This window comes from Dermacentor silvarum, chromosome 11 (genome assembly GCF_013339745.2).
Source record: "Dermacentor silvarum isolate Dsil-2018 chromosome 11, BIME_Dsil_1.4, whole genome shotgun sequence".
In the NCBI taxonomy this organism is placed as follows: Eukaryota; Metazoa; Arthropoda; class Arachnida; order Ixodida; family Ixodidae; genus Dermacentor; species Dermacentor silvarum.
The window spans coordinates 85,982,766-86,009,764 of NC_051164.1; the positions used below are offsets into that span (position 1 = coordinate 85,982,766).

Genomic DNA, 26,999 nt, shown 5'->3' on the forward strand with positions numbered 1-26,999 from the left:
AAGCTGCCAGCCTGCTTATTGAAAATTGAAAAAAAGTGTTCAGGGCACTTACCAGACAACGGAAACTGGGCACTTGTGAGCTTCTTTACAAATGAAGAGAGGGTTTCCAAGTCACGGGATAACCGCTTGATGCTGTTTACTGTGTCTTCATTCGTTAAATGTTCATTTACGATATGATTCACATCACTGACCAACCGAATAATTCTGCAAAAGAAAAGTAAACTGTGTCAGCTTAACGACAAACGCAGACTCAGATGTAGAGGTAGTGTACAGAGGCTGTATTGTCAGTCGGTCATTTTCGGGGATACAAACACTTCTGCAAGATTTTGCATGACTCAGCTATGGAGGCGTCAGCGTCTACAAGCAACGGTGTACCTTGCACAGTACCAAGTGTAAAGTGTCAAGACACTGTCTTGGCACAGCTCGAAGAACGGTGTCGCACGTGGTCACCAATATGTCTGGTGCCAAGTCACTTGTGAAAGTGATTGTATCTCCTAAAGTGATTGAACAAGAATACTCCTCCTATAACCTTCCTTGCATGGTTGGCCAAATTATGCGAAAGCTGCCAAGTCAGGCACTTACAACTGGACCATTGCCCTATCCAACAACAAAATCAAGCTTTTGTGTCAAAGTTTAGGATGTGTGTCATTGAAAAATCAGACCATGCACTGCCCCCAGTAGGCACATTGACAATGACCGGAATAGATCTTGCAGAATGAGACAGCGTTAAGAGGTGGCTCTGTTACCACGAATCATATTGATACTTTTGCTCATATTAGGCTAGCCTTAACATGCAGTCCAATGAACACAATCAATGTCTCTGCTGCACATGCACTATCTGCAGTCATTGAAAGGCAAACAGCGGAGTGCGTGGGGTGTGTGTGCCTTTTGTGCAGCCTAGCGATTACCAAAGGTCGTGAATATGTTTGACCAACTGTCCTGGTGTCACGTGTTGTGTTTTGTTCACGACACACACATCAGAGTCGGTCATAGAGCTTTGCGCTGTTCCTTTTTTTTTTGGTTGCACATAAACCACACACTACACTGTTCACGTTAGAATGACTGTAGATAGTACACGCTACGTGGCAGTACTTATGGTACTGCAATATACAAAAAAAAGCAACACACACCTATTTCACAAAGGCACAACAACACAATGAATATTGTTTTTACTACCATTCACACGAGTCTCAATTTAAGCATGAAGGTAGATAATTGGGCTTGTAGACAAAGCATAACTCATTGCACATTGCAAAAAGGACATGATAAAGGGTCAGGGAACGACACAGGGAGCGGTGTGTCATGCCCTCTGCCTTCGACCAGTCTTTCCAACGCTGTACAGAAAATCACTTGCGAAAGATTCATTTAGAATTGTTTTACAATGGTAAAGACAACCAGTTAAGCTAAAACAAATGTTTGCTCACTCACAGCGATGTGTTGTACTGCTGCTCGGCACTGCTCTGAGTGGCTGCCTCTCTGTGGCAGGTGTTGTTGAGAGTGCACACCGTTGACTGGACAAATGGCAGCAGGCCGGCAGAAGGCATGGCCTTGGCATCGAAATGGCCTGGAGAGGACAGTGCACAGGAAAGCATAGTGGCATTGTACATCATGCTTCAAAGGAACGCTTGCCCCATTGCCCATTGGCCAATGTTTGAACAAATTACCCGATAATACAATTAGTCACTGACCTTGAACCTAAAGTTGAATGATTGGGCTTGTGATACTGAACATCACTGGCAGGGACATCCAGCACAGGTGCCTCGAAACAGTGAGAATGCTGTTAAAATGTCTTTTAGCCAGTGCTGTTCAGATCATTAATGTTAGAGATGAAAGAGTCAAAGTGAAAGTCAAAGGGGCTACACTTGTGGGAAACGGTGGACAAGACACCGACCTAAGTGAAAGCAGTGGAAATTGGCATCTTCCAAGAACAATGATGACGGAAAGCAAGCGACAAAGGATGCTGGAGGCTGCAGCACTAAGCCAAGGTGAATGCCCCTGCTAGCCTACCTTCCGCCCATTCATCAAGTGTCCTGGAAACCAGCGCGTCTTGCTGGGAAGATGCAATAAACTATTGGCTTTGTTTGGTTTATCACTGTGTGCGGGTGTCATGTCTGTGCCAGCAAACACCAATGTTCATTTGAAGGTCGGTAGCACCGAGGTGCATGTGTGCGCTTGGAAGCTAAACAGTGCCCATAGCACCTAAGTAAGAGCTAGACTGGGTGGAATCCACTTACACACTTCAGAGGTCCATGCAGTATTCTGAACACTAAAGGAGCCACAAGTCAATGTACATATGCCATTGCCCCTTAGAAGGTGTTGAAAAGCGCCTGAAACCAGGTTCTTGAAAGAGCCATCTCCTAAGCAGACAAAGGCTTAATTTTGTCTTTCCATGTACTCGGCGAGTGCAGTGAGAGAGAATAAAACTTGCGAAAGAGGAAGCCATTAGACCTTTAGCCTTCTTCTTTCTGGGGTCTTACGTGCCAAAACAGTTGTGATTGTGAGGCACGCCGTAGTGGAGTGCCCCGGATAAATTTTGACCACCTGGGGTTCTTTAACATGCACTACAACGTAAGCACACGGGCGTTTTGGCATTTCGCCTCCATCGAAATGTGGCCACCGCAGCCGGGATTCGATCCCGCGACCTCGTGCTCAGCAGCGCAACGCCTTAGCTGACTGAGCCATCCCGTCGGGTAGAGCGTCGGGTAGAACCTTTAGCGTAAGATTAATGTTTGGTGTACGCTATATTTTATGGAATGTGTTTATCTAGGTCAATTACTCACAGGGGACCCTGATCATGAGAAAGAAATTTACAGAAGAATAAAATTGGGTTGGAGTGCATACGGCAGGCATTGCCAAATCCTGACTGGGAGCTTACCACTGTCGTTGAAAAGAAAAGTGTACAATCATTGCATTCTACCGGTGCTAACATATGGGGCAGAAACTTGGAGGTTAACAAAGAAGCTCGAGAACAAGTTAAGGACCGCACAAAGAGCGATGGAACGAAAAATCTTAGGAGTAACGTTAAGAGACAGGAAGAGAGCGGTGTGGATCAGAGAACAAACGGGGGTAGACGATATTCTAGTTGACATTAAGCGGAAGAAATGGAGCTGGGCAGGCCATGTAATGCGTAGGATGGATAACCGGTGGACCATTAGGGTTACAGAATGGATACCAAGAGAAGGGAAGCGCAGTCGAGGACGGCAGAAAGTCAGGTGGGATGATGAGGTTAGGAAATTCGCAGGCGCAAGTTGGAATACGCTAGCGCAAGACAGGGGTAATTGGAGATCGCAGGGAGAGGCCTTCGTCCTGCAGTGGACATAAAATATAGGCTGATGATGATGATGATGATATTTTATGGGGAGGTTTAATTTTGTATATGATAAAACAGGTGCCACAACTTCTTCTGACTATAATTTTCACAAGTTTAAGTAGTGTAAAAATCTGATGTTGAATGTCATGCATTCAACATCATCTTGCACAGCGTTATGTGCTGTGCAAAATGAGCATCACTGCAAAATTTAACTTTTAGATTTCACCTTCATAAATCACTCGTAATTTGCTTTTCTTGCTTGAGCACAAGTACAACTTGTCATTTAAAGGAAAGAGATAATGAAACGCAACTAGGCTAACCAGGTTGTATCTGGTTTGCTGCCCTACAAATGAAGGGGAGGGAAGAAAAGAAAATAAGTGGCTCTGCTCATGCAAATACTACTATGCTCTCTGCATATTCAAAGGCAAAGGTGTTCAACACCTTTAAAATTATGCTACATATATACAACCATAGCGATAGCAAAGGGTATCAGGGTCAGGTCCTGCCTTGCCAATATTCTAAATCAGTGCTTAATTATGCTAACAACAGGTAACGCACAAGTATTACACACTGTGAACTGACACTAAGTATAACAACTGCCATTTGTGCTTTTCCTAGTTGAACAATAGCTGCACAAAAGCCCCTACCAGTTTATTTTTACAAGTATGACAGACCTTACTCTGCACAAGGTAACCATGTCTCGCACAAGGAAGTGCCTGGGTTTTGTATTCTTTTTTTTTTTTCTGCTTCAAGGAAACAAACTTTACTTCAAGCAAACAAAGCAGCTTATTTTGTTTAACTCGCTTTGACCATGAAACGCTTCCTTGTGTCCAGACTAGCTAGCTAGCGCACGCTCAATGTTAGAACCAACCATGCATGACAAGGAGCGAGTCAGAATGACTTCCACTCTGTACTAATCACACAATAATTAACTCACATATGCACGTAATAATACCAGCATTTTCCTCAAGGGTACCTTATGCACAATGTCACTGCAAAGCAATTACCTAGGTACATTTGTGAACAGTATCACCCGTAGAACTTCAGCCCCATTAGGCTAAAACTTATCTCACTTTTTTCTTGATGCAGTATGCCTAAGTGAAGTGTAAGGCTAAAGACATTGCATTGACTAGTGAAACACTTGACCAGAGTTGCACTTGAACCATGTAGCCAACGTATTTGTAGTGCATTGCACAACACTATGAATGTGAGCACAGTAGCCACTTTTACTTCACTATAAATGATGTTTCTTTATGGTTTTTGTCAAGCTATATAACATATTGAACCTACTCTATACTGTGTTTTGATCGGTGTTCCAACTATCAATAACATCCTCCTACATTGTTACATTCTCTCTGATGGAGAAAAATGCTAGATTGTCCTATTCATTCTTTAAACTGCATTCACATTTTCAGCAATTCCAGCCTTCATTTGTGTTTGATTTAGTTATTGCTATATTGTACTGTTATAATTGTGCACACACTGTTTGACTGATTTTGCCTTGTAAGGTCTTTTGGGATACATCAAGGTATAGTTATGTAGCTTTTAGCCCAAAACCATCCAGCATGTACACTGGAAAAGAAAATCTAATTTCGATTAATTTGATTCACAATGTAAGGCCATTGCTGTCCAATGTTGTGCCAATATTGCTTAACATTGGACCAACACTGGTGCATCTTGTGATGCTAGAGTCATCTCTCATAGCTTCAAAAACAGTGGAGAGACGAGTTTTGAGCCATATCATGTACAATGCCTGTAATCAGGGCACAAAGATAACAATACCAGAAAGCTTGGATACAACTTAGAACACAATAAGAGTAATGGTTTTTGGAGATTGCAGATAATGAACAACTTAATAGCAGAGTTGGCTTAATACAATAGCCAGGAAAAGCAAGCCAAGAAAAAGAACAGAAGGAATGCATGCAAAAGGTTTCATGCTGCTTCAAAAGATGACAATGCGAATGAACCACTTACACTCGTGAATGTAAATACGGAGTCCTCGAGTACGGACCCACATGAGGATGAAGAAGAGGATGAGTGGCCATACTATTTCTATACACACGCGCACCTGCAAAGGAAAGGGAATGCATCAATTATATACTTTGCATCAACACTGAAGCAGCATATGCAAGAAATAGTACTTCATGTTACAGAGACCCACAAAGAAAAAAGCGAGCCGGCTTATTAACTTTACCTTTTGTCGTCGATGTATTACAAAGTTTTTCCATAGTAGCAGATACAGCTGGTTCCAAAACTTCATCCTGTTTCTCTGCAATACCACAGAATCGAGAACTCAATAACATAATCACCACTCCCATGGAAGCAAGACAAGGAGGCACACGGGGCAGTCCCACATGCCCAGCTATCCTCTCTTTCTATTAACCCGGCAACCATTTTGTTATCTTTATGGCATGGCAACATAAGCAAGGTGATAAAAGTGGGCTTCTTGTACATAGATACAAACTGTTCCATAAGAAATCTTTTCATAGATGAATGAAACAGTGCAATGACACATTATTGTAGGACAATAAATTATTAAAGCATGTATCCGTACCTAGATACCCATTAGCATACATGTAGTATTCCATGAACCACATTCTTTTTATTTAACATGTTCTGGGGTATGAGAGAGCACATTCTGTTGGGTCAGAAATGTTTTGCAACATTTTTATCCCTAAAACTCACTTGTGAGAATGGCTCTTCTTAGATAAAGAAACATCGAACTTTCCAATTTATTGGCTCCACTAATCACAGCTATGAAAAGAGGAACTACCATATATTCTTAATATTAGGCACTCTTCTTACTTTTCTAAACTGAACTGCATGAAAAAGCAAAGGTAAAAATTATTTATTACGTCTTACATTAGCTCCTGAAGTAGGACCACTCTTTAGTGTCTAGTCATTATTGAAGTGAAAAATACTAGGAGCGATTAAAATTGAGTATGTATATGGTATAGCAGCTGAAACTCAGGAATGTCATAAATTAGACACAAAGACTGAATGAATGCTCTTTGCGACATTATTCAAGCAGCCTTTCCTTGCATATTCCTTGCATATTAGCATATCTGCAACATGGTATTGTAAAGATATTAAAAAGTGCACTCATAGCCTCCTTTCTCAGTGAACGTGTTTGACACCGGTTAGATTAAACATTTCAAGAAATTGTCATACTACCCCTAAGTGCAGCCTCACACTTGCTCAAACACAAACATTGAAGTTGCAACAGAGGCTGTTAAGACACTTCAACACTCGCAAACAGGTAACATCTAATGCTAGCTGTGGGCTAATTCAATAGCTATATGTGAGTCAGACAGAAAAACCAGACCAAAAGGGAGCACAGTTAGGTCTTCAAGACAGGAAGAAGCCTTTCAACTACACAATCACCCCTGCATTCCCCCACAGACTTCCTGTACCCCACACAAAATTGTGTCTGACCCACAGGAAATGAGCATAGACATGTTCCCTCGAGTTTTGAAGGCTGGCACACTTAATTGGCCCTAACTTGAGGTCAGAGCATAGTGAATAAAGGTGTCTTAGCTAACATAGAGCAAGGTTTAAAAAAAAGTGATATTTTTTGTACGGATGAAACCAAGTGTATATTGTTAGAAACATCCTGGAAAAGCTGTCAGTATTGTTTGTGCTCTTAATAATTTAGTGATCAGTAATTACCAACTTTGTGATTATTTCATTTAGGGCCACAATTTGAATACAAAGAATTTGCATAGCACATTTGAACACATCGCCTCCTGTTTGTAATGTTTTATCTTTTGCTTAGCTCTTTCTCTTTACATTTAAATGAAAGCCACTGGAGCATGCAAGCAGCGGGTCATGGTGGCTTTCAAAGATCTGGCTGGCCTTTCAGCAAGAAAAAAAAAAAAAAAGTCAGCTATGCAAATGGCAACACTTCACAAAGAACTGAAAGTTGATTTTTTTAAATGTGCTCTACAAACCTTTCAACATTGTGGCTCTAAAGGTAATAATCTAGGAGTTATATAATTATTAACCACTAATTATTTGATAAGAACACAAAGCAAACTGCCAGCTTTATCGGGATGTTCCTAACAACATACAGTAGGTTTCATCTGCACAGAGAGCTTCAATTTTTTTTTTTTTTTTTTTTTAGCTTGCTTTATGTTAGCTGGGACAACCGGTAGAGGTTGCTCAAAAGGTGCCTCCGGCAGCATGCTATAAGCCTTCACCATTGCCCATTGCATCCGTCAAGGGGCGTCAAGGACCAACGACTGACCTGTCTGGCAAGTGTAAAAGAGTGAGGGTGTGTGAGAACCAGTTTGCGAGCAGCTCCATATTCTTCGACAATGATTAGCGCTAATGGATGGATGTCCTACGGCGGCAGGCTATCTCTCTTTGCCGCAGTGCGTGAGCCGTGCCGTAGTTGTAGTTGACCCATACACAAGCAGCCCGCAGAGCAGCTTACATTTATTGCTGCTTCTGCAGTTATAGTTCCATGTCGGGGGACAGAGAATAACAACTTGCCCACTTTGACCTACTTCAGTTTTGTCCTGAAAACTTTTAGATGTGAGGACAGAAGCTCTCACTTGCTTCTGGACAAGAGCATGTGCTGTAACATGTGACAAAAGGCATCACACATTTTTGTCCAATGCCTTTGGTCTAATCTCTTACATACAAATGACATCTTTCAGCACCACCTTGTTTCTGAGCGTCGTGTATAAAAGGGACTGCCACACAAGCCACAAGAAATGTGGAGAAAGAAAATTGAAATAAAGGTGCTGCCCACCAGCACAAATTTTCCATTTGCACAATTAACAGGTACTGATGAAGGAAAATAAATACAACATGAAAACGCCTATAAGGAGTGGATTAAGATAACAGATTTTCTGTTGCACAATTCCAAGGGGTGGAGTAAAATGGCACGAGAGGTCAAGAACTGTGATACACTGCAGCCAACTCACAAAGCAAGTGGGGAGTGCCTACATTATGGGCACTCAGGCTGAGTTCGCGTGCCATGGTCACACACTCCAAGTCAATTTGCTCCCAGACAACAATGAGGCGGAAAGCGTGAGCATGAAAGAAACGCGCGTGGTAGGGCGACGGACAGGTGACCTAGGAAACAAAGAACAAGCCTCTCCCGCTCCTTTGGAAAGGGAAGTAGAAAAGAAGGATACACGCCAAGATAGCAAGAATGCATGTGTAAGGGAAAGAGGCCCGAAAAGCGAAACCGCAGGAACGGATGCCGGTACGCCGGGCACGCACGCCCAAGCGGCGGCGAACTCAGAAGAGAGCCCGATTCAATAAAACGAAGAGATGAAAGCACAGAAGCCACTCCGCGATTTGCGAACGGAAGCCCGCTATAGCATGTGCGTGGAAAGAGCTTTCTAGAGTGTGTGCGTCAGTGTTTCGAGGTGGGGAGGGGGGGGGGGGGGGAGTGTCTTGGGGTCAGAAACCGAAAACGTACGTGGCGGTATCGACGAATAAAACGGGAAGGCGCGCGCGCGAGTAATGGAGCGGAAATTGCGGTAGGCGGGGGAAGCGGGGGCGCCGAGCGAAACAAACGAAAGTAGTACCGCGATGCAGTGCACGAAGCGGAACCGAAGAGGAGGCGGAAGACATTGAGAGGAGAGTGGAGAAAAAATAGAACGAGGGAAGAGAGAGAGAGAGTAAAGGAAAGGTCCCGGCACTCCCTCCTCTCTCCCACATTGGAAGAAGAGAAGGAGGAGAGCTGCAAAATAAGCACGCGAAGAAGACAAAGGCTCAGCAGAAGGAATATGATAGATGGAGAGTAAGAAAGCAGGCGAAGGAGAGGGCAAAAGAGAAACAAGGTCATCTGGGTGCAGTTGCACCCGCGAAGTCTCTCCTTTCTGTTCCCCCTCTCCCACTCCGGAGTCGCAACGCTCGCGCGCGTCTCGCATTGCTCTGATGGGCTGCACGGCGAGTGAGCAAGATCAGCCGCGCGACCAAGTTCCCGCGTGCGGTCGCTGGGTGCACGTGCACCCGGGCCGGGCAGGAAAGCGCGCGCTTTCGCCAAGTTTCGTTTTCTCGTCTTTCCATTCTTTTCTCCATCGTACACCTGTTTTGACGCGTGACTGCGTTGCTGTTCTCGTTGGCGCAGTCGCGCTGTTCGAGTAGGGGAGTACACAAAATGAGACGGGGGATAGGGGGTGGAGGGGGGTTGAGAAATGAGATACGCGGACATTGCGGCCGGATGAACGGACGGACGGCATGGCAACTCGAACGCCGCACCGCAGTTCGAGAAAAAAACGTCGATACGATGCGAGCGAGCTACGTGATATGTGCTGCTCGGAGATGATTCTCGAAACGCCGAAGCTGCAGAGAAATCTCCGCAGTACGCGAAAGCCACTGCTACGCGCACTGCAGCAAAACTACACGCAAAGCTAGGTTGAATAAATGCTAGCCCCCCCCCCCCTGTTTCTTTTTTGTCTCTCATGTTCCGCAAACTCACATATGCGACACACGATGCACACAAGGGAACTGTAATTTGGACTAGATGGTTTTAATTAGTCCCGCATAATATCGGCAGGCGCCAGAAAAGCCATATGCAAGGACAACACTGAAGCACGCATACACATAACCACTCGCACACGATATGCATACAACCGTACATTGCTCTCAAACCTCTCCAGGTGGGCCCCGTTTTACCGCGCGCAGAATACGCTGCGCCCCTTTACAGCTTAAATAGCCTCAGCCTGCATGGCCTTCATATCATTCCCAGCTTACATAGCCGTATCAAGTATGAGGCAACGGGAAATAGTCGATTTTAATTGGGACGAACATGAAAGCTGGATTTTCCTTACGCGGTGTACATATATCCCCGCTGCAGCTGCCGCAGATGGCAGAAAAAGGAGACCGTTATGATGTCTGCACACGCATACTTAGTCTTTTATAAGGATCGAAATTTGCGAAAATTGCGAAATACCATTAACACTAGATGATCAAACACATTACGTTTAATACGCGAGATCACTACTTCGGTCATGCGATTTAGCGAATATCCCATCGCGAAAGGACCTCGTTATCGTAAATCCGGATATACCAAATCCCTCGTTATAGCAAACAACGGCGCCACGGTCACGATGGGACTCCTAACGATTCTTCAAAGAAATAATTTAGCGTAGCAAAGACGCCAAGCCCAAGGCGATACCAGAGAGTACTATATACAAACAAATAAGCAAACAGAGCGCCAGACTCCACCAAAGCGAAAGAGGAGCGGCTGAAGGAAAAGGAGCATGACGCTGTATGTGCTACATATGTGCACACACGGAGAGCACAGCAGTATGGGCGGAGTACATAGCTGCACAATGCGATGTAAGTGTGTAGGCGGATCGCACGTGGGTGCGAGCAAGTGCATGCACTGCATACAAGGAAAATTGCGGGAAGAAGTCACCCCCTCCCCCCCCCCCTTTTTTTTTATTATTATTTTTGTCTAAAAACAACTAGGCGCGTTTTAAAAGAAAAAGATGGCAATAAAAGCGGCTCGTTGACAAATGACTCGCGTTTACTGCAGCTATAGCACTGCGGCGCCACAAACTCGACCATTTAGCAATGATTCTTTTCTGTGCTCTTTACGATATAGTTGTATTACATATGTTGCTGCCGCGCATGGCTATATAGGCGCGTGCTTGTCGTTGTATTGTTGGAGACGGGCCAAACTCCTTGCATAACATTTCTGATACAAGCAGAGTTCTTAGTTAATGCTTGTTGGGATAGTTAGTGGGTTCCGATTCATAGTTCTTAATTGTATAACTTTTACGATACAGGAAAGGGTATTATGAAACGAATCTACACAGGCACACATTGTGAATAGCGCAGGGCGTTCTTCGTTCGATCCGAAGGAAGCATTCAAACGACAGAATTAAGAGGCGCTATTTTCTGCCACCCTTTAGGAAGCACAGCTCAGCGCCATGCCGTTGTGCAGCATTAGCAGCAGCATACAGAAAAATCTCACACTTGCCGATGTGTTATCAGGAAGTTTATAGCCAAGCAACGATATAGAGTTAGGAACAGTTTCTGAGCAGAAACACATATGCACTTTTTTTTTTTTGTCATCTCTCATCATTCAGTTATCATAACCAGCTATAGCTCAGGCCAACCTCTGCGCCTTGGTGTAAATAAATGCATCTCTCAGCAGGAACAGCACATGTAGCGATGCTCTCAACAACAATTTGCAAGCTCAAATTCGTAGATCCCAGTATCATAACATTTGCTAGCTTAAAGTCTACGTGCTGACGTCGGAGGGGGAGAGCAGCAGGCGGAGCCGGCGCTCAGGACTTGGGGGGCGAGTGGCGCGGAAGCGCCAGCTGAAGCGGTGACCTTCCTGAATGTTCCTAATTGTCTTCGTGCAAGCTCCTAGCTTCCAACTGGAAATGCTAACAGGCCTTTAAAATGGCACTAAAAGCGAAAAACAAGTTTATCTGTGTTGGTAAATTACGTACGCTTCTATACAGCAGCAAGAAAAGCCACTCTTATCGTGAGAGGAGGCACGCCGATACGTCACAGATTTTGACGTCGTCTACTCGAGTCTATAGTTGATTTTTTTTTTTTTTTTTTTACGGCAAGATACATTAAATTGCGTTCTAAAAGAGCCAAAGGGCTGGACTTCGCAAGCTTCGATAACTTTTCTAACTTCGCCACAACGGCCGAAAGACGAGAAAAATACATCAATGACGTCACACTGACATATACCGGCGCTGGGGTTTGGGCGAGAAATTCTTAAAATGGGAGTTTGGCCCTTATTTTATCTTTCTGATTGATTGATTGATTCATTCATTCATTTTAACGTACCAAAGAAACACTGGGGCTACGTAAAGAACCCCGTAGTGTAGCACCACCTCCGTGCACTGAAATGCGGCCGCCGAGGCCCGGAATCAATCCCGCGACCTCGTGTTCATCAGCCAGTCATCACTCTTACTAATCAATGTTTCCTTACAAAGAAATAAACGAAAACATAGCCTCGGAAGAATACTGTGCCGGTCTAATCGTTAGTGTCCCTTTAATGGACTGCTCTCGGCGGATGCCGTTCTTGTATGTCTGCTAAGAGTTCGTATACAAACCTGCCAACTTAATCATCTCTGCCATTGTATACGCCTTCATCTGAAAGTAGCTAGCGCCGCCGCCTCCCTTCGGGATTTGAACCCGGGGCCTCGAACACAGCAGCCTAACCGCCGTAAATGTCACCGGGCTGGCGCGAGCGAGCGGTAAAGATGGAGGACCCGATCTTGGGATCTCACGCGAGACCTTTCCGTTCAGAGTCATTTCCTGCTCGGCGAATGCCATTCCTTATCTTAACGGCTGGAAGCACGCTATTACCTATAGGTATATGCCGGGGGCGCAAGATTTCCCCGCATCCTGCAAAACAAGCGATATCCGCGATAAGGCAAGTATTATTATACAGAACCAATGAGTACGCCACATCTTGAGCAAGGACTTGGGGGGGAGGGGGGGGGGGGGGACTGCGTGTGTGTTACCTTTTATCTATACCATCTCCGTACGTTCACGTGCGCTCTGAGCTGTCAAGGCCAAGCAGGAAAGAAGAACGACAGCCTACGCTCTAGAAAAGACCATGCACCCTGTGGGACTTGTCCCTCAACGACACAATCGTCTTCTATCTTATGCGCATTTCCTTTCTTTAACGCTGCGCCCGGCCACGGTCCTTAATGCAGGAAACGAACAGCCATGCGCGTAACGCTCCCTACAGTGAAGTATAGCATGCACAGAACGTCAAATAAATAGCGTACGCAATAGTGACGACGATTACTGCTGGGGGTCATACAAGGGAGTCATTTCGGTCTCCTCGACGCACCCTGACGCAGTTCTGGGAGTTGCAACTTTTCTTGCAGATACAGGAATTCCTCCACTTTGCGGAAAAAATATAGCGTGGAATGGGACGTGACTGCCAAGATGGTCCCGCAACGCGGAAAGATGCTATAATAAAAAGAAAAGAAAAAAGGTTAACTAGATCAGCAATGTATTTCACGGCATCATTTTGAGTCCGCATATCTCGCAAATGGCGGTATGCGTTCAGAGCTCTTTTTTTTTAAAGCACAAGCTTAATTAAGCTTTAAGGATATATTGGCAGACATTCATTTTGTGATTACAAGTCCCCCTAAAAGTATTAATTAAACCGTTAATTAGCGAAATTTTACACGTCGCTGCAATGGCCCTAGTAGCAATGACGTTCCGCTGCTCAGCACACGCGGTCGCGGTTTCAATTCCCGTGCACACTTGTATGGGGGCGAAGTGCGAGAACGCCCATGTATTTAGATTAAGGTACATTTCAAAGAATCCCGGGTAGGTGGAACTTAATCTGGCTCTCAGTATAAACAAAACGAACGAACGAACTAGCGAAACGAGCAAACGAATGAACGAACGAATGACGAACGAATGAATGAATCCGATACATTGTCGCAGAAGCACGTGGTACAATGTCGCTGGCCGGGGGAGCCCCTCACGTGTCCAAACTAAACAAAACAAAATAAACAAGACAAACAAACTAAAAGTCGAAGGCGACGCTCGGGCCATTGTTATGCCCCGGCCTCTCGCCGGGCACAGCACGTGCAACAACCTCGTTCCATGAAAGCCTTTCGCATTGCACCGAGGAAAACCAGTTCACCGCATATGACAAGAGCCGCCCGCTGTGACTCAGCCGCGCTTCCAAGACCAGAAACTCCGCATGCAACGCGATGGCAACAGGCACCGCGCTATATGCCCGCCGTTCGATAAAAAAACGTGGGTGCACGGTTCAGCTGCACGATAGAACGTGCTCCATATTTTATTCAGCAGCTCTTTTACTACGCTTCGAGGCTATAGCGCAGCGCTCGTGACAAAATGAAGCAGCAGCAGCATCACATGCTTGAAGTTTTATCTATATATACACAGGTACGGTTTGCATTCCTGTGTGAATTGAGCAAAGACAATAAAGAAAGAAAAGGACAAGGTTTGGTGCCCTCGGATCTGTGCTGTTATTGTAATTAGGATGAAACAATTCATCACTTTTTTTTTTTATATATCTTGTTGCCGCTTAACTGTCGCAATAGAAGTTCGTAGCCACCAGCCGCGGTAGCTCAGTGGGTATCCGTTTTAAGTGCCCTTGCCTTTTTACCGACTGCCGCGATTCATGGCGTGATCCCCCGTAGTGGGTGGAGCCATACCCCCCCCCCCATCCATGGGCACCAAACCAACACCTATGGCGCTGCTGAGCTCCAGGTAGCGGGTCCGATGTCGGCGCTTTAGCGCTGACAGTACTAAGCGTGCAGCACGCTTAGTACTGCGTAGTACTGTGCACGCGTATATCACTAACGCTCGTCCAGCACCGTGTATAGCGAACCCAACAATCGGCATGTCGCGAACTCACGTCGAACAGCTCGCCGTCGCCGTGTCATACGACCGCCGTCTTGCTGTTGTCACCACACTCACGTCACACACACACACAACTTCTCGCCTTACACAAACAAGTTGGTGCCCCTTGGTAAGCTTCGCGGAACGCAAAATGGTGCTGGATAATCGGCTACCCGCAAAAGCCTCGGTCTGCATAATTTGCAAAAGCCATGCGCACGGTCTGCATAATTTGCTTGTTTTCTGGGGTATGTATTGCTTATTAATTAAGCCTCCTCTTACAGTAATAAGATCAGCCGTTCTACTATTAAGAAAGCGTAATATGCCTTAGAGGCTTTCGTCCTGCAGTCGACATAAAATATAGGCTGATGATGATGATGATGAATATGCCTTAGGATTCTTTTTTTAGTGCATCTTGAAGGAGTACCGATACATTTTCGACTTGTCAAGCTTTCACGTTAAGTGAATGTTCAAACCCTTTCAACACTACAAAAAGTAATGACGAGCGTAAGAGCGTCCTAAATAATTTCTATGAAACTGAAGTGCCATTCCGGACATCGTCAAATTCCGCCATGTTCTGTAATGGCGGCATATCTAACCAATCAGAGAGGCTGTAGCAGCTCTGTGGGCCAATCAGCGCAGACGAGATGGCGTAATTTCACATGGCTCAGAATAGCAACCTGTTAGGGCATCCGCTGGAGGTGAATGTGCCATGACGTCATGAGACACCGGCTCACTACACTCCTGCGATTGCTCGGCGGCTGCTACTTTTGTAATCAACTCCAACACTATCTATCCTTATTGATACACGACGGCGGCAAATTTCGCTCTGCGTCGTGACGTCACGTTCATGTCGATGACGTCATGTCCGGCATTTCGAGAGCCCAACATTATACCAAATTAAAATATCTTACGAGTGTTTCCCAATGTTCATATGCATCATTTCTTTTACGAGCAAAAAGTGTGTATAGTATTTGGCTAAGGAGTACCGACTCATACTTCTCGAAGTTACAGAAAGTTGTAGAAACCTACTACAACTTCGAAAGGCATGTGTCAATAACTCCTTAGCCAAGAGACGGCGGAGTTGGTACAGTTGTACCCGCATACGAGAACTGTGGGTATGGAGGAGATAAAAATACAGAACTGCAGCGCGAAAGGAAGTTGATTCAGTTATTGTGTAGCGCCAATTTATGGATCACTATAGTACACGTTCCGTATACGTGTCCTTCGAAACGCACGCAGGCAACTGCTATATGACGAGCGACAGCCTTGGCAAAGAGTATATGGAAGCGGTGTTTTCACAGCCGCGCACCAGGAAAAGAGTTTCAAAACTTAAAAAAATATATATAGAAAGAAAAGGGGGGAGGGGGGGGGGCGGAGAAATGAAAACTGAGCGCGCCAACGAAGCGTGTACCCACGTGCTCCAAGCCGACTTGCACGCAATAAATTTTTCGACGACTGTCACGAAAGATGTCTAGTCAGCCTCATTTTTCAGCGCTTTTGGACCGAATTGAGAAGACCAAAAAGAGTAAACGATATTTTGCTGCCCCGTTCGCGAACGACCCTTATCTCTTTGTAAGCACAGTCTCGTTTTTATCTTTCGCTCTTGCATCGTTATCGAACAAGTACTACAGCATACGCGGAAGAGAGATCTTTCATGACAAGGCCTGTATATAAGGCGAGTGATAGGTGTGACGTACGTTAAGATGGAGGAGGATAACGGTATAGATAAGATACCAAATAGGTGCATAGCTAATATTTTACAGTTGCGGTTAAGGGCAAGAAGTTGAGATGGGCAGATCGTGTAACGCATTGAGCAGATAACGGAGTGAATGCTAACTACAACACACGAATAGGTGCCAAGGGAAAGGAAACTGAGTCGACAACGGCAGAGGATTAGATGGTGTGATTAGATTAAGAAATTTGCAGGGACGGGATGGAGGTCGCTGGTTGTGAGGCCTTCGTCTTGACAGTGGACATGAAATAATAGGCTCGTGATGAAAACGAGGCTATAAAGTCTTTTAAAACCATATTCCGTAACGATCCTTATCACTCGATCATATATTATTTTCTTATCGTGCACGTCGGACAGAGTTGGGAGCGATCCCGCGGCGATATAACTGCGGCCTACAAGCCAATGAAAAAGGACGAAAATAATCCGTTACAAAACTTGGGCCACGGATATATGCGTAAGCGAAAGTTGCAAATTTTTTTACCGAAAGAAAACGATTTTAGTTTTGTTCTTTAGCGCTTTCTTTACAATGGTGGCATTGCAGTGACGGAATTGTTCTTTTTTTTTTTTTTTTTTCGACGTATGACCTCATTTAACCAGAAAGCGGCCGCTCGATTGAAACGTGCGTTTCTATCGAGCGGCCATGACCCTGGCACCATATGATAGCCAAGACTGGCCCGGACAAACTTTTGGCGTTTGGCAAACTGTTAAATGAATACAAATGTATTTCGTAGATCATAAAAAAAAAAAGAAAAAGCTGCTAAGCGGACAAGAGTTCCCTGTACTGTTCGGCTTCAATTAAGCAATTTAAACACAATTTAAGCTGAAAAGTTAATTAGCGATCTTCTTTTTCCCCCTCATTAGCCAGCTGCCTGAAGATTGCGCGAACTGTCGCGCAAGTGACGGCTACATTTTCAGGTATGGTATAATTCACCTAGAGAGAACGAATTGCGCGGTAAAATCGGTTCGAACTAAAAAATGAGAACACACGGTATATCCGCCCTGAAATGATCAGCTAATTGAAAGGTGCTTCACATGGTATGTGAGGCGGAAAAGTGCGAAGAGTGGAGGGGGCCTTCAGGGCTTTATTTGAGTTGAATGCTAATGCAGTGGATTCGGTGCGCACATTGGGACGATTATCTCGAAGCTGGTCCAATGACTCTCCCGGTAAATGATGAATCATGCCTTGAACCGTAGCTGGCTTCACTTCCGCAATAACATGTGGCCCACGTTACCACTACTATAACAAGGATTAATTAGGTAACTTAGTTATTTACGTAGTTTGCTAATCAGTGCGTATCCCGCAGCCAGCGACGTATGTACGCGTCGCCGCTGGTAACCGGTGCTCACGAAAAAATTTACCTCGTTCACTTTACTGCACCGTCGCCGGGATAATCATGACTGTCTTCACTCATTAGTGAAAACTAACAGCCGAAATCACACCTACGGAATAAATCAAGAGAAAAAATTATATGAAATAAAACGTAGGCGTCACTGTCCAGCATTGGAAACGGGTTACACACGCGAGACAGATCGAACATCCCCCGAACCAATCAATTCATTTCTCCACGCCGCTGACGACGCGCATTTCGTGTCTCGAACATGCGTAGTTCAGGATTAAAACAAGAACATCAAAAAGAGAAGACAACGTATTTGTTTAATTAATTCACGAGACGCCACGTACTCGACACGCTCAGCCGGACCTTTCACCTTTCAAGGTGCTCCGCGCCAGAAGAAATGTCAGGAACCAGTTGTTGTATATTCACATGAAGAGAAATTAAATTATTCACACAACCTGTAAATGACGGGAACCGCCAGTGGAATACTGGCGGTTCCCGTCATTTACAGGTTGTCGAATACCTGTAAAAGCCCGTGCTTTGTAGCATGCGCGGGCACGTTAACACAGGATGAGTTGTGCCGAGCAAAAATAAATAATAAAAAAACAAACAGAACAGCTGCAGATCTTCCCTTTTCTTTCCTTTTCTCTCTTTTGAGCTGTCTCTCTTCCGCACGATTTTGACGCGCACTACATGATAAGAGCTTCAAAATCAAATCACCTTGTCAAGGCGAATGACTAAAATATATCCGATATGCTGCGACTGCTTCAAAGTACGAATTTACGATGCAAGTACGCTGGCAAGGCCCGTACTTAAATTTGAATTATCATTGCTACCACAGTTCGCGAAAGTGCAGTCTGAACTGACAGTCGACAAGAGTGACAGCTCCGTCCACGATGGGTTACAAAGATCGGCGTGCTTATAGAGGCCGGTGATTCATTGCAATGTTACATCAAAAGATGAACTAAGTAGACTAGGCAGCTGATTCCGTTCGGAGAAAATGTCAAGGTTTTCGCAGGTGCGTCGTCAGACAGTGGCGAAAGCTTTGCGTGATTCCGCGACCTTTCGACAATGCCCGTTCGCGAAAATAAAACACGGCAGCAGCAGGAGCAGCAGCAGTAACCGTAATTGAAGAAACTGTCGTGTAGGAATTCTCCCGACAGGCGTCACACCGACTCGTCTACTCGACGACGAGGCACCGAAGCACACCCGAGCTCGTGCAAACGACTCACAGTGCCCGATTCGCGCCGATGCACGAAGCTAAACTGAAGCAACAGACCCGCTATCTTGCGCGAGCGAGCCCGAGGAGCAAGAGCAAAAGAAACCGCGCACCGCGAACGAACGCTCGTGGCTCTTTAAAACTGGCACGCGGAGGAGAACACGCTGTCGCAAAGACGCGAGAGGAAAGAAACAAGAGAGATTAGAAGCAGGGCGCCGAAACTCACACATTCGGGACGCTGTTATCCGGACAGATATATGGCGCTGCCGCGATTAAGCCTTGCAGACGACCAGCTGACTTGAGAAGCAGCCACCGCGCTGTGCACGACGGGTACGCCGGCTCTCGTCGCATCTCGTCGTTATTTCACTCTCCTCTTCGCTCACAGTTCGTGTAAATAAAGTAAGTTGCGAATCTGCGCCTTCTGTGCTACGTCACAAACTGCAGCAACTTTTAAAACTACAAGATTACATAGGCCCTCTACAAGCAAAAAAATAAGTAAATTAAACTAATAAAACATTTTGTTAATACAAATATTAGTTTATTATTTGCTTCACAGATGGCGCGACAGTTTGTAAATACCCAATGCAAACGCTTATTTTTGTTACAATTTTTGAGGTGAAATTGGTTGCAGTGGTTGTAGCTACGTATATTTTATTCTCTACGCTCTGTCGCGCAGCAGACGACGGAAGGCGGTCCGCTGCGCCGTCGTCCTTGCCTCGAAAACGAGAGGGAAATCGCAGTTTTCACATTTGTTTTCTTCTTTTCGTCTTTCCCTTTTTTGTAGCGTCGTCAGGCTTCCCTGTGGCAGTTCTTTGTTCATCAGTCAAGTTGTGACGGAGATAAATCAAACTAATAAAAGAAAATGACCCGTTGTTTGCCCAAACCGGTCCGACTGCTTCCTACCGCAAGGACATGTGTGGCGTCTGCTCACGGCTATGCACGTTATTTGTCCAAAGTGGTTTATGTTCAGCGGGCGACAAATGATGGTCGAGTAAAATAACGCGCGACGCTTTGCAGGGCATGTTCACGCTACGGGTTCAACGGAGATAGTTTGCAGGTGTGTACGCAGTTGCTGGGATACGATCGAGCATATCGGCAGTGGACGCGCAACCAATGGCTTTCACGTGTACTCAGGGGCGAAACTAGGTGAAACAAACCGGCGTCTATCTAAGCTCTTTCAATGGGAGCGTCTGCCGCGATCGCGTTTTTGCCTGTACAGCGCGCGGGCAAATGGCACAGCATGCTGCGGTAGCAAAAACCGTCTGCGACATGCCATGCGTCATCCGTTTCTGCGTTGCCTGTCGGCTCAGTGTCAGCTGCGGAATCTACTCTGCTTCGTACCCGGTCCCGTTGGCAGAGTCGTAAAGTACGGCGGTCTTCTCGCGACAGCATTAGCTGCATCGCGGACGCCCGCACATAGCGCGACCCACGCTAGGATGACTTCGTCGGCAAGGAAGACCCGTAGCCCCGACGATATTTTGTATTTCGCCTACGGCAGTAACATGTGGTCGCATCGCATGCACATCCGCAACCCGACGGCCAAGTTTTTCGACACTGCAGAACTCGAGGTGAGTACAGAGTTCAGGTGCGTACGTATTCGTCATGTCGACACTCGACTAGCTACGTACGCAAGTTAATGCTCTCAACGCGGCGCATGTACATATATTAATGGCACATATGATCTGCAAGCAGTCAGTCGTAATCATGCTCGTGCTATAGCATGATCTGCAGCTATCTGCAGATTCATATAAGGCTACTCCTACCTCGTGTAAAATACTGTGTCACCCGCGGCGGCCTCTTTCGATCGCAGTCAAGCCCGATCCGGATCGAAAATCTCGACCGCGATTGGCTCCATCCCTCTCGTGGCGCGGAGTGCGCGCCGTGTAACACCCGTGTAATATATAATCTGGGAAAGCGGTAAACGCCAAGGCTTCGACTCGTAAGCGCGCTTTCTTTTAAACCCAAGTGAAGATGTTTGAATGGAAAAGGGGCTAGACTCACTGTTTTACGTGTTTGTATATATAAGCATTAATCACCATGTTTCATCATCATTATGACAGGACGAATTTTTCTTCAACTGCACTGTGAAGCTTTCTTTATGGGAAAACCGTAAGGGTTTCTTTTGCATATGCTTCGTGCTACATTTGGGTGGATGACAACCTTTCCCTTTCATGACACTTCCTTCACCTTGCGAGATTCTGCAGTACTGATTTGCCAGTTGTGGCTGGCTCACCCATGTCGCAAGAGAAAGGAACAATTGAGTTCAGTTAGCTTTGCAATGCTAACTGCTAACACCACGTACATCTGTAGTCAATCCTGGATTCTTTTGATGTGATAGCATAGCCTACTTTACCGCACTTTGTGTCGGTATCTTTATTTTCCAACCTCTATAAACTTGCTGTGAGCGCATTCCACAGGTACACATCTGATTGCTAAAAGTGACAACAGCCACTATTCTAGCTGGCATATATAAAAACGTTTTAAGACTGAAATAGATGCCTATGCAAACATGCCGTAGTTTATTTGAAGTCAGGTATGCTGAAGCCCAATTCAACAGTGCCAAAGGGACAAAACTGGCTGCGGTTGAGAGGCCACATTTAGGGAAGCATTGTTTGTGGCTTCTGAAGGTGTACACACTGTCGTCTGTGGAGGGCCTGTGGCACTTAGGTGTATGGATGCGATTAGCCTTCTTAGCCTACTTCCTCCACTACAGCTTGTAAATAAAAGTGTCTTCAGCAATACAATGTATCGCTACATTGCTTGAATGCTAACCGCATTGACAGTCATCGTGAGATGGGTTCTTCCAGAACTAAATTTTAAGTACAGTAAGTGATACACTAGCTGCAAGTTATATCAGGCCTGTTATAGATATATGATCTCTATCATTATTAGCTGCTATCAGTAAGTTTTGTTGAGCTCCTTCACTGTCAGTGAAATACAACTACCACACATGAACTCTTTGTAAACAACTCTGTGACAATTGTTATCTCGAAGTGGCTGCCATTCAACCCTCTTAGACCTCAAAGAGTTTGTGTGCGAAAAATAATTGGATAGCATTTCAGGCTCCATCACAAGTACATTTCTACAGCTAGGTGAAAATAGCTGACTAAATGATCTGATTTACAGTGCCGTTTCCCAGAAAGTAGTTGCTTGTTCCAGCTCTATAGTTAGCAATTGTTTTAACTGGAAATCAGGTCAGCAGCACTTGTTTGTGCCTAGTCTATCTGTTTTGTCATAGTTGCAGTACTGGTCATAGTTACACCAGTTTTTACATGGGAGACCAAATATTATGCCTATATATATATATATATATATATATATATATATATATATATATATATATATGGTGATGTCCTGTAAAATTGAAATTGTCAATGTCACTGTGTGCAGGGCTACTACGTGGGTTTTGTGGACGACTTTGAAAGTTGGCAAGGTGCTGCTGCCACACTGAAAAAGAGTGCCGAGCGCACCACGCATGGAGTCTTATGGACAATTCCGAAGGGAGACATACATAGTCTTGACCGGTGAGTCTAAGAAAATACTTCAGCACCTTTTTTTGTAGTGCCTAAAAGGTTCAAAATGTGGCAACCCTCACTATATCCTAACACCGTGTAAATAGACATGTATACATCCTGCACGGGCAGTCACTGGCATTGTTATTCCTGCATGTAGCAAATTTTCTAACTAGTGTATGTGACCAGCCACGTATTGCCTTCTCTTCACATAAAAGAACCACATCACCTGGCCAACAGTTTGATGCTGTAATATGATGGCAAGGAACATGTATGCAAGAAAGGGATTGATGGCAAGGAAGAAAAACTAGTGTGGGACGAAGAGCACCAGTCATTAAATGGTGCAGGTTACGTAACATGCTTCTAACAGTTAAGCATATGAAAGTACATACAAACGTAATGCTTCGGCCCCAAGGGTACCCCCAAATAAATAAGTAAACAAAACGTCTTTTTTATGTTAGTAACATGCTAGCCGATATTAAAAACCATATAAACAATCGGTCGTGTCCCTGAGCAGTCCGAGTCTGAAGTGGATATGTGAAAGTTTGTAGAAAGTTATTGCACTTCTCTTTTTGCGTAGTATGTGCATACTTATGTGTCTTCTGCCTTTATTTATCTTTGCTTGCAGGCAGGAGAGGGAGTATGAAGCTGCCGATGTGACAGTCAAGCTGCCATCAGGGGACAAAGTGGTCTGCCGGACATACTTCTATCTTCCCTCAAGGCCCGGAAAGAAAAATATGCCCTCACTTCTTTACAAAGCCGTCATCGTGGCTGGAGCGATTGAACACAAGCTGCCCGACAGCTATGTGCAAGAACTGATGAAGAACCCCGACAACGGCAAAACACAGGGTAGCAACATTGGAGTGGACATTGAGAAGCTCCGATCAGATGTAAATGGGTACCTGACTTTATGAATGTGTGCGATTTATAGAAGTGATAGTTATGCAAGTATTTAGTAAACATTTCGTTGAAGACGTGTCCAGCTGTGCTCACTGCATGAAGTATGTTAGATCTGGTGGAACACCAATCTGGGTGGAGAACATTAAAGGCACTCTCGGGAATGTATTCTCAATAGTGCCACAAATCCACTAAGCCTTCTGTTGCATGACTGGGCTCCTGTTTCAGTCATGTTTTCATCATTACTTTCTCACGGAGAAAATGCTTGCAGGACCCCAGCCTGTGTTTCAGAGTCTCTCAAGCACACTTAGAGACCACAGTGATCTTTTCCCTTTATGCGACTTTACTACCAACTGTTCTGGGAAGCCTTCATCACAAACTGCAATATATGTATATGTTGGTAAATTGTATTTACATGTGCATGAGCCCATTAAGATTGTCTGATATGTCTGTAACTCACTGCACTACCAGCTTTTGCCATGCAATGATAGCCTCACACAATTCCAAGCTATCAGCCATGCAGTCACGAGCTGCAATCCACGACCCTCTAAGCTCACCTTTTCAGCGGACAGCGTCGTGCCACCTACATAAGTCGGCGCCTCTCCCACACACGTCAGGACTGACATCCTGTTGCAAGTCGCGTCCCGGCAGTCTCTTACACCTTAAATTCAGCCTGCCACCATCCATCTCCTAAGCCAACGCCATGCTCCTGCCACCAGACAATAGTGGGTGCACCGCATCTGAAGCACCACACTAATTGCCTTGAGCCCCTTCTCACCCGAACGGAGAGGCATGGTTCCTCGTGGCTATTGCGTGCTGTTGCATCACCAAAATGCAAGACGTCGGACCTATCTTAACGACCACACAGCGTTTGCGGTAGCCTTCAGCAGGAATGTCCAATCATGACAACATCCCTGTCACTTAATCTGCACGTGTTAGTGCAATAATGGATCCCAGGTTGGGCACGCAAGCCACTCCGGCATGGGCAGTTATGCCTCTTGCAGCCCTGTATGCCTGGTCACACCCTTCTTGGATACAAATAATGTATTATTAAATGGTGCAGCTGCCATTGACATGCTCCAGCTGTACTGCACATCAGTTATATAGCGCACTGAAGTCATGCATTTGTTCAAACGACCACCACTACTCAACCAACATGACAGGTATCTTTCAGGAGGCTTTCAGAAATATCTCATCACAATAAATGCGATTATTATACCAACTCCTTCGAGATACCCACGTAGGGAGATTTCAACTAAGATGAGCAGCTCCAAGTTGTGATCACAAATAGATCGACCGCGGCGCAAAACACAAGCCAGTACAATGTGCAGAACAACTGCAGTTTCCTGCGGCCACCTCGGTATACCATAAAGAATACCACCAAAGGTTGATTTTTTCCTTCAAATTTATTGACACAAAGCACAGGCTAGGCCTTCTTCGGTGCCTGCGCCTCCATGGTTTCCGCTGCCTCGCGAGCCTTCTTGGCCCGCTTGCCCCAAAGGCGTGCCTTGGCCTTCGCTTGCCGCAGATGCACGTAGGCGCTGTACTTCTTCTCTTCTTCCGTGGGGACTCGAGGCTTTTCACGGTGGGTGCTCTTCTTCAGCGGCATGATGACTCCGCGCAGCTGCGTCGCGAGCTTCAGTTCCTCCGCCGACGCATCGCCCTTGCCTGGCTTCGAAGCCTTGCGGGGGAACAAGATCAGCTTGGAGCGATACTCCTTGAGACGCTGAACGTTTTGCTGCAGGCTTTCCACGCTCTTGTTGCGGCGCCTGTAGTCCACGGAGATGCCGACGGTCTTGGCGACCCTCTTGGCGATGCCCGCGGCCTTCAGTTCATCCAGGGAGAAACCCTTGCCCAGGCGCTGCTTCGTGTTGTACTTGAAACCCGGACACCTGACGACGGGTCGCAGGGAACCCTTGACGGGTCTCGGCGCGATGGTCCGCGCACGTTTCACGCGGTGTGCGTGACGGCGCTTCTTGCGCATCGGCTGGTTGAACCACGTCTTCACGTAGCGCTCCCAGTCCTTATGGAAGTGGCCGTTCGGCACCATATTGTTCCTCTTGGGAGCCATGACTTGAACTTTTTAAAGGCAGGAATGAATGTAAAATCCTACCGGTGAGCCGCCGGTCGCAGACGCAGATTGTGACAGTAGTGATGACAGCACGTAGAGCACGTTGCACGCCGCTTCCCAAAAGAGTCTTAATAGAGAGAGTAGCAACAGTAGAATGCATCACGGTAGCGTTGACAGAATATTGCCGCTGCACGCAGTCTAGCGCTGCAATCGTTAGTGACATAAAACCGCGTTTGTTTTGCAGCAAAATTTAGGCCAACCTCGCTGTCCTTCTGTAAATCAATTTCCGAGGAAAAAAGGAAAGTTCCTGAAATCAGACCTTTTCAGAGTAACTTAAGCAGCGGCAAAGTATTTCCGTCGCGCCGTAGAGCTCGTATGCTAAAACGACAGGTGTCTCACGGTCACAGCATTCTTAAAAAATTATCTGTACATCCTAAAAAAAAAGAAGAAGAAGAAGAAGAAGAACACTCCGTATATTTAACATTTCACATTGAAAACCTTTTCACCACAGGATGCCGCCGTCATCGTTACTTTCGCCACTTACAACTACGGTTGATACGATATAATTAGAGTGTACTAGGCAATGGCTCGTTATTCTATTCTAGTTGGTTCTTTATTCTATGACAATGGTCTAGTACACTCTAGATAAAATGAAAAGTGAAGTGAATCGTTTCAAAATACGGCTTCAGTCGTTGTGAATCATTTTTTCGCTTTCGTTTCGTGCTTCGATGGTTATCAGATTAGTGGGCTTGCATACCGCGCAGCACATTATCTTAATTTAAGCTTACAAAATGCGTGCCAACCTTGCAAAATACACGCCAACTGCGCTTGAAGCGCTCATGTCAAGCTCGTTTTGTCTGCTAAGGGTGTGACAATTGCGCCCTAGCTTCGGCATACGCAGGTCCCATTTTCCGGTTGAAACTGACCAGAATTCACTACGCCGCAGAAATTAGCAGCTTCAATTTTTTGCACGTCTGGAACCGGTTGTGAACTCGAATGACAGGCTTCACGTCTTGCAGTAGGATCAATCGTCCAACTTGTCAACAAAAAAGTTAAATAATTAGTCAAAATTTCACAATGCGCTTGCATTAATCTTATACAATTAATTAATTTTAATTCTTATTTATTAATTACATTACGGCACATATTCAATTTGCGAAATGCAGCCGGTGAGTTCGCAAGACTTATCCACTTGAAATGAATCTCCAGGATGACACCAGTCTCGAATATTTCCTAAAGTGTGGAACGAAATACATGGGCATTCCAGTTACTTTTGTGCTTCGATGCATAAAAGAACGTTTTGTTTTAAAAAATGTCCCAGTTTCACCCGAAAGGCGAAGCATCAATTGCGATAGCAAATTAGTAGAGAGCTATATGGATAGTAGTTTTATCAGCTGTATAAGCTTGGACACGTAGCAGCACCAGCAACGTGCAGAACTGTAATCGACGCCGGCAGCGTTTTGCCCGCGTTCGCACCGAACGCGCGCGGCGTTGGTGACTGTTGCCGGTGCCTCTGGTTACAGTGTACTAGAATACCCTGTGGGTAGTGGAAAGAGCGCGGGGCGCGGCCTATGGGAGAGCTGTTGCCACTTC

The 26,999-nt window shown here is 45.5% G+C and overlaps 3 protein-coding genes across 4 annotated transcripts in view; 1 reads left to right on the plus strand and 2 right to left on the minus strand.

Moving 5' to 3' along the window:
- Window positions 1–19,307, minus strand: part of LOC119433343 (phospholipid-transporting ATPase ABCA7-like) — a 103,252-nt gene extending 83,945 nt beyond the window's left edge. For both annotated transcript variants that reach the window (XM_037700499.2, XM_037700496.2), the window contains exons 1-5: window positions 19,153–19,307; window positions 5,505–5,579; window positions 5,285–5,378; window positions 1,429–1,564; window positions 53–204 (exon numbers count right to left, since the gene is read on the minus strand). In XM_037700499.2, the coding sequence (XP_037556427.2) occupies window positions 53–204; window positions 1,429–1,564; window positions 5,285–5,378; window positions 5,505–5,570 (448 nt within the window). In that variant the 5' untranslated portion in view covers window positions 5,571–5,579; window positions 19,153–19,307. The remainder of the gene's footprint in view (window positions 1–52; window positions 205–1,428; window positions 1,565–5,284; window positions 5,379–5,504; window positions 5,580–19,152) is intronic.
- Window positions 19,308–19,807: 500 nt separating this feature from the next.
- On the plus strand, window positions 19,808–23,413 carry LOC119432428 (gamma-glutamylcyclotransferase). The gene is made up of 3 exons (XM_037699594.2): window positions 19,808–20,494; window positions 22,317–22,450; window positions 23,067–23,413. Exons 1-3 carry the CDS (start codon window positions 20,201–20,203, stop codon window positions 23,350–23,352), a joined length of 714 nt encoding a protein of 237 aa, XP_037555522.1. The 5' UTR covers window positions 19,808–20,200; the 3' UTR covers window positions 23,353–23,413.
- A 1,309-nt stretch (window positions 23,414–24,722) lies between these two features.
- LOC119433418 (60S ribosomal protein L13) lies at window positions 24,723–25,541 on the minus strand. The gene has a single exon (XM_037700619.1). It carries the CDS (start codon window positions 25,404–25,406, stop codon window positions 24,762–24,764), a length of 645 nt encoding a protein of 214 aa, XP_037556547.1. The 5' UTR covers window positions 25,407–25,541; the 3' UTR covers window positions 24,723–24,761.
- Between the last annotated feature and the right edge of the window lie 1,458 nt (window positions 25,542–26,999).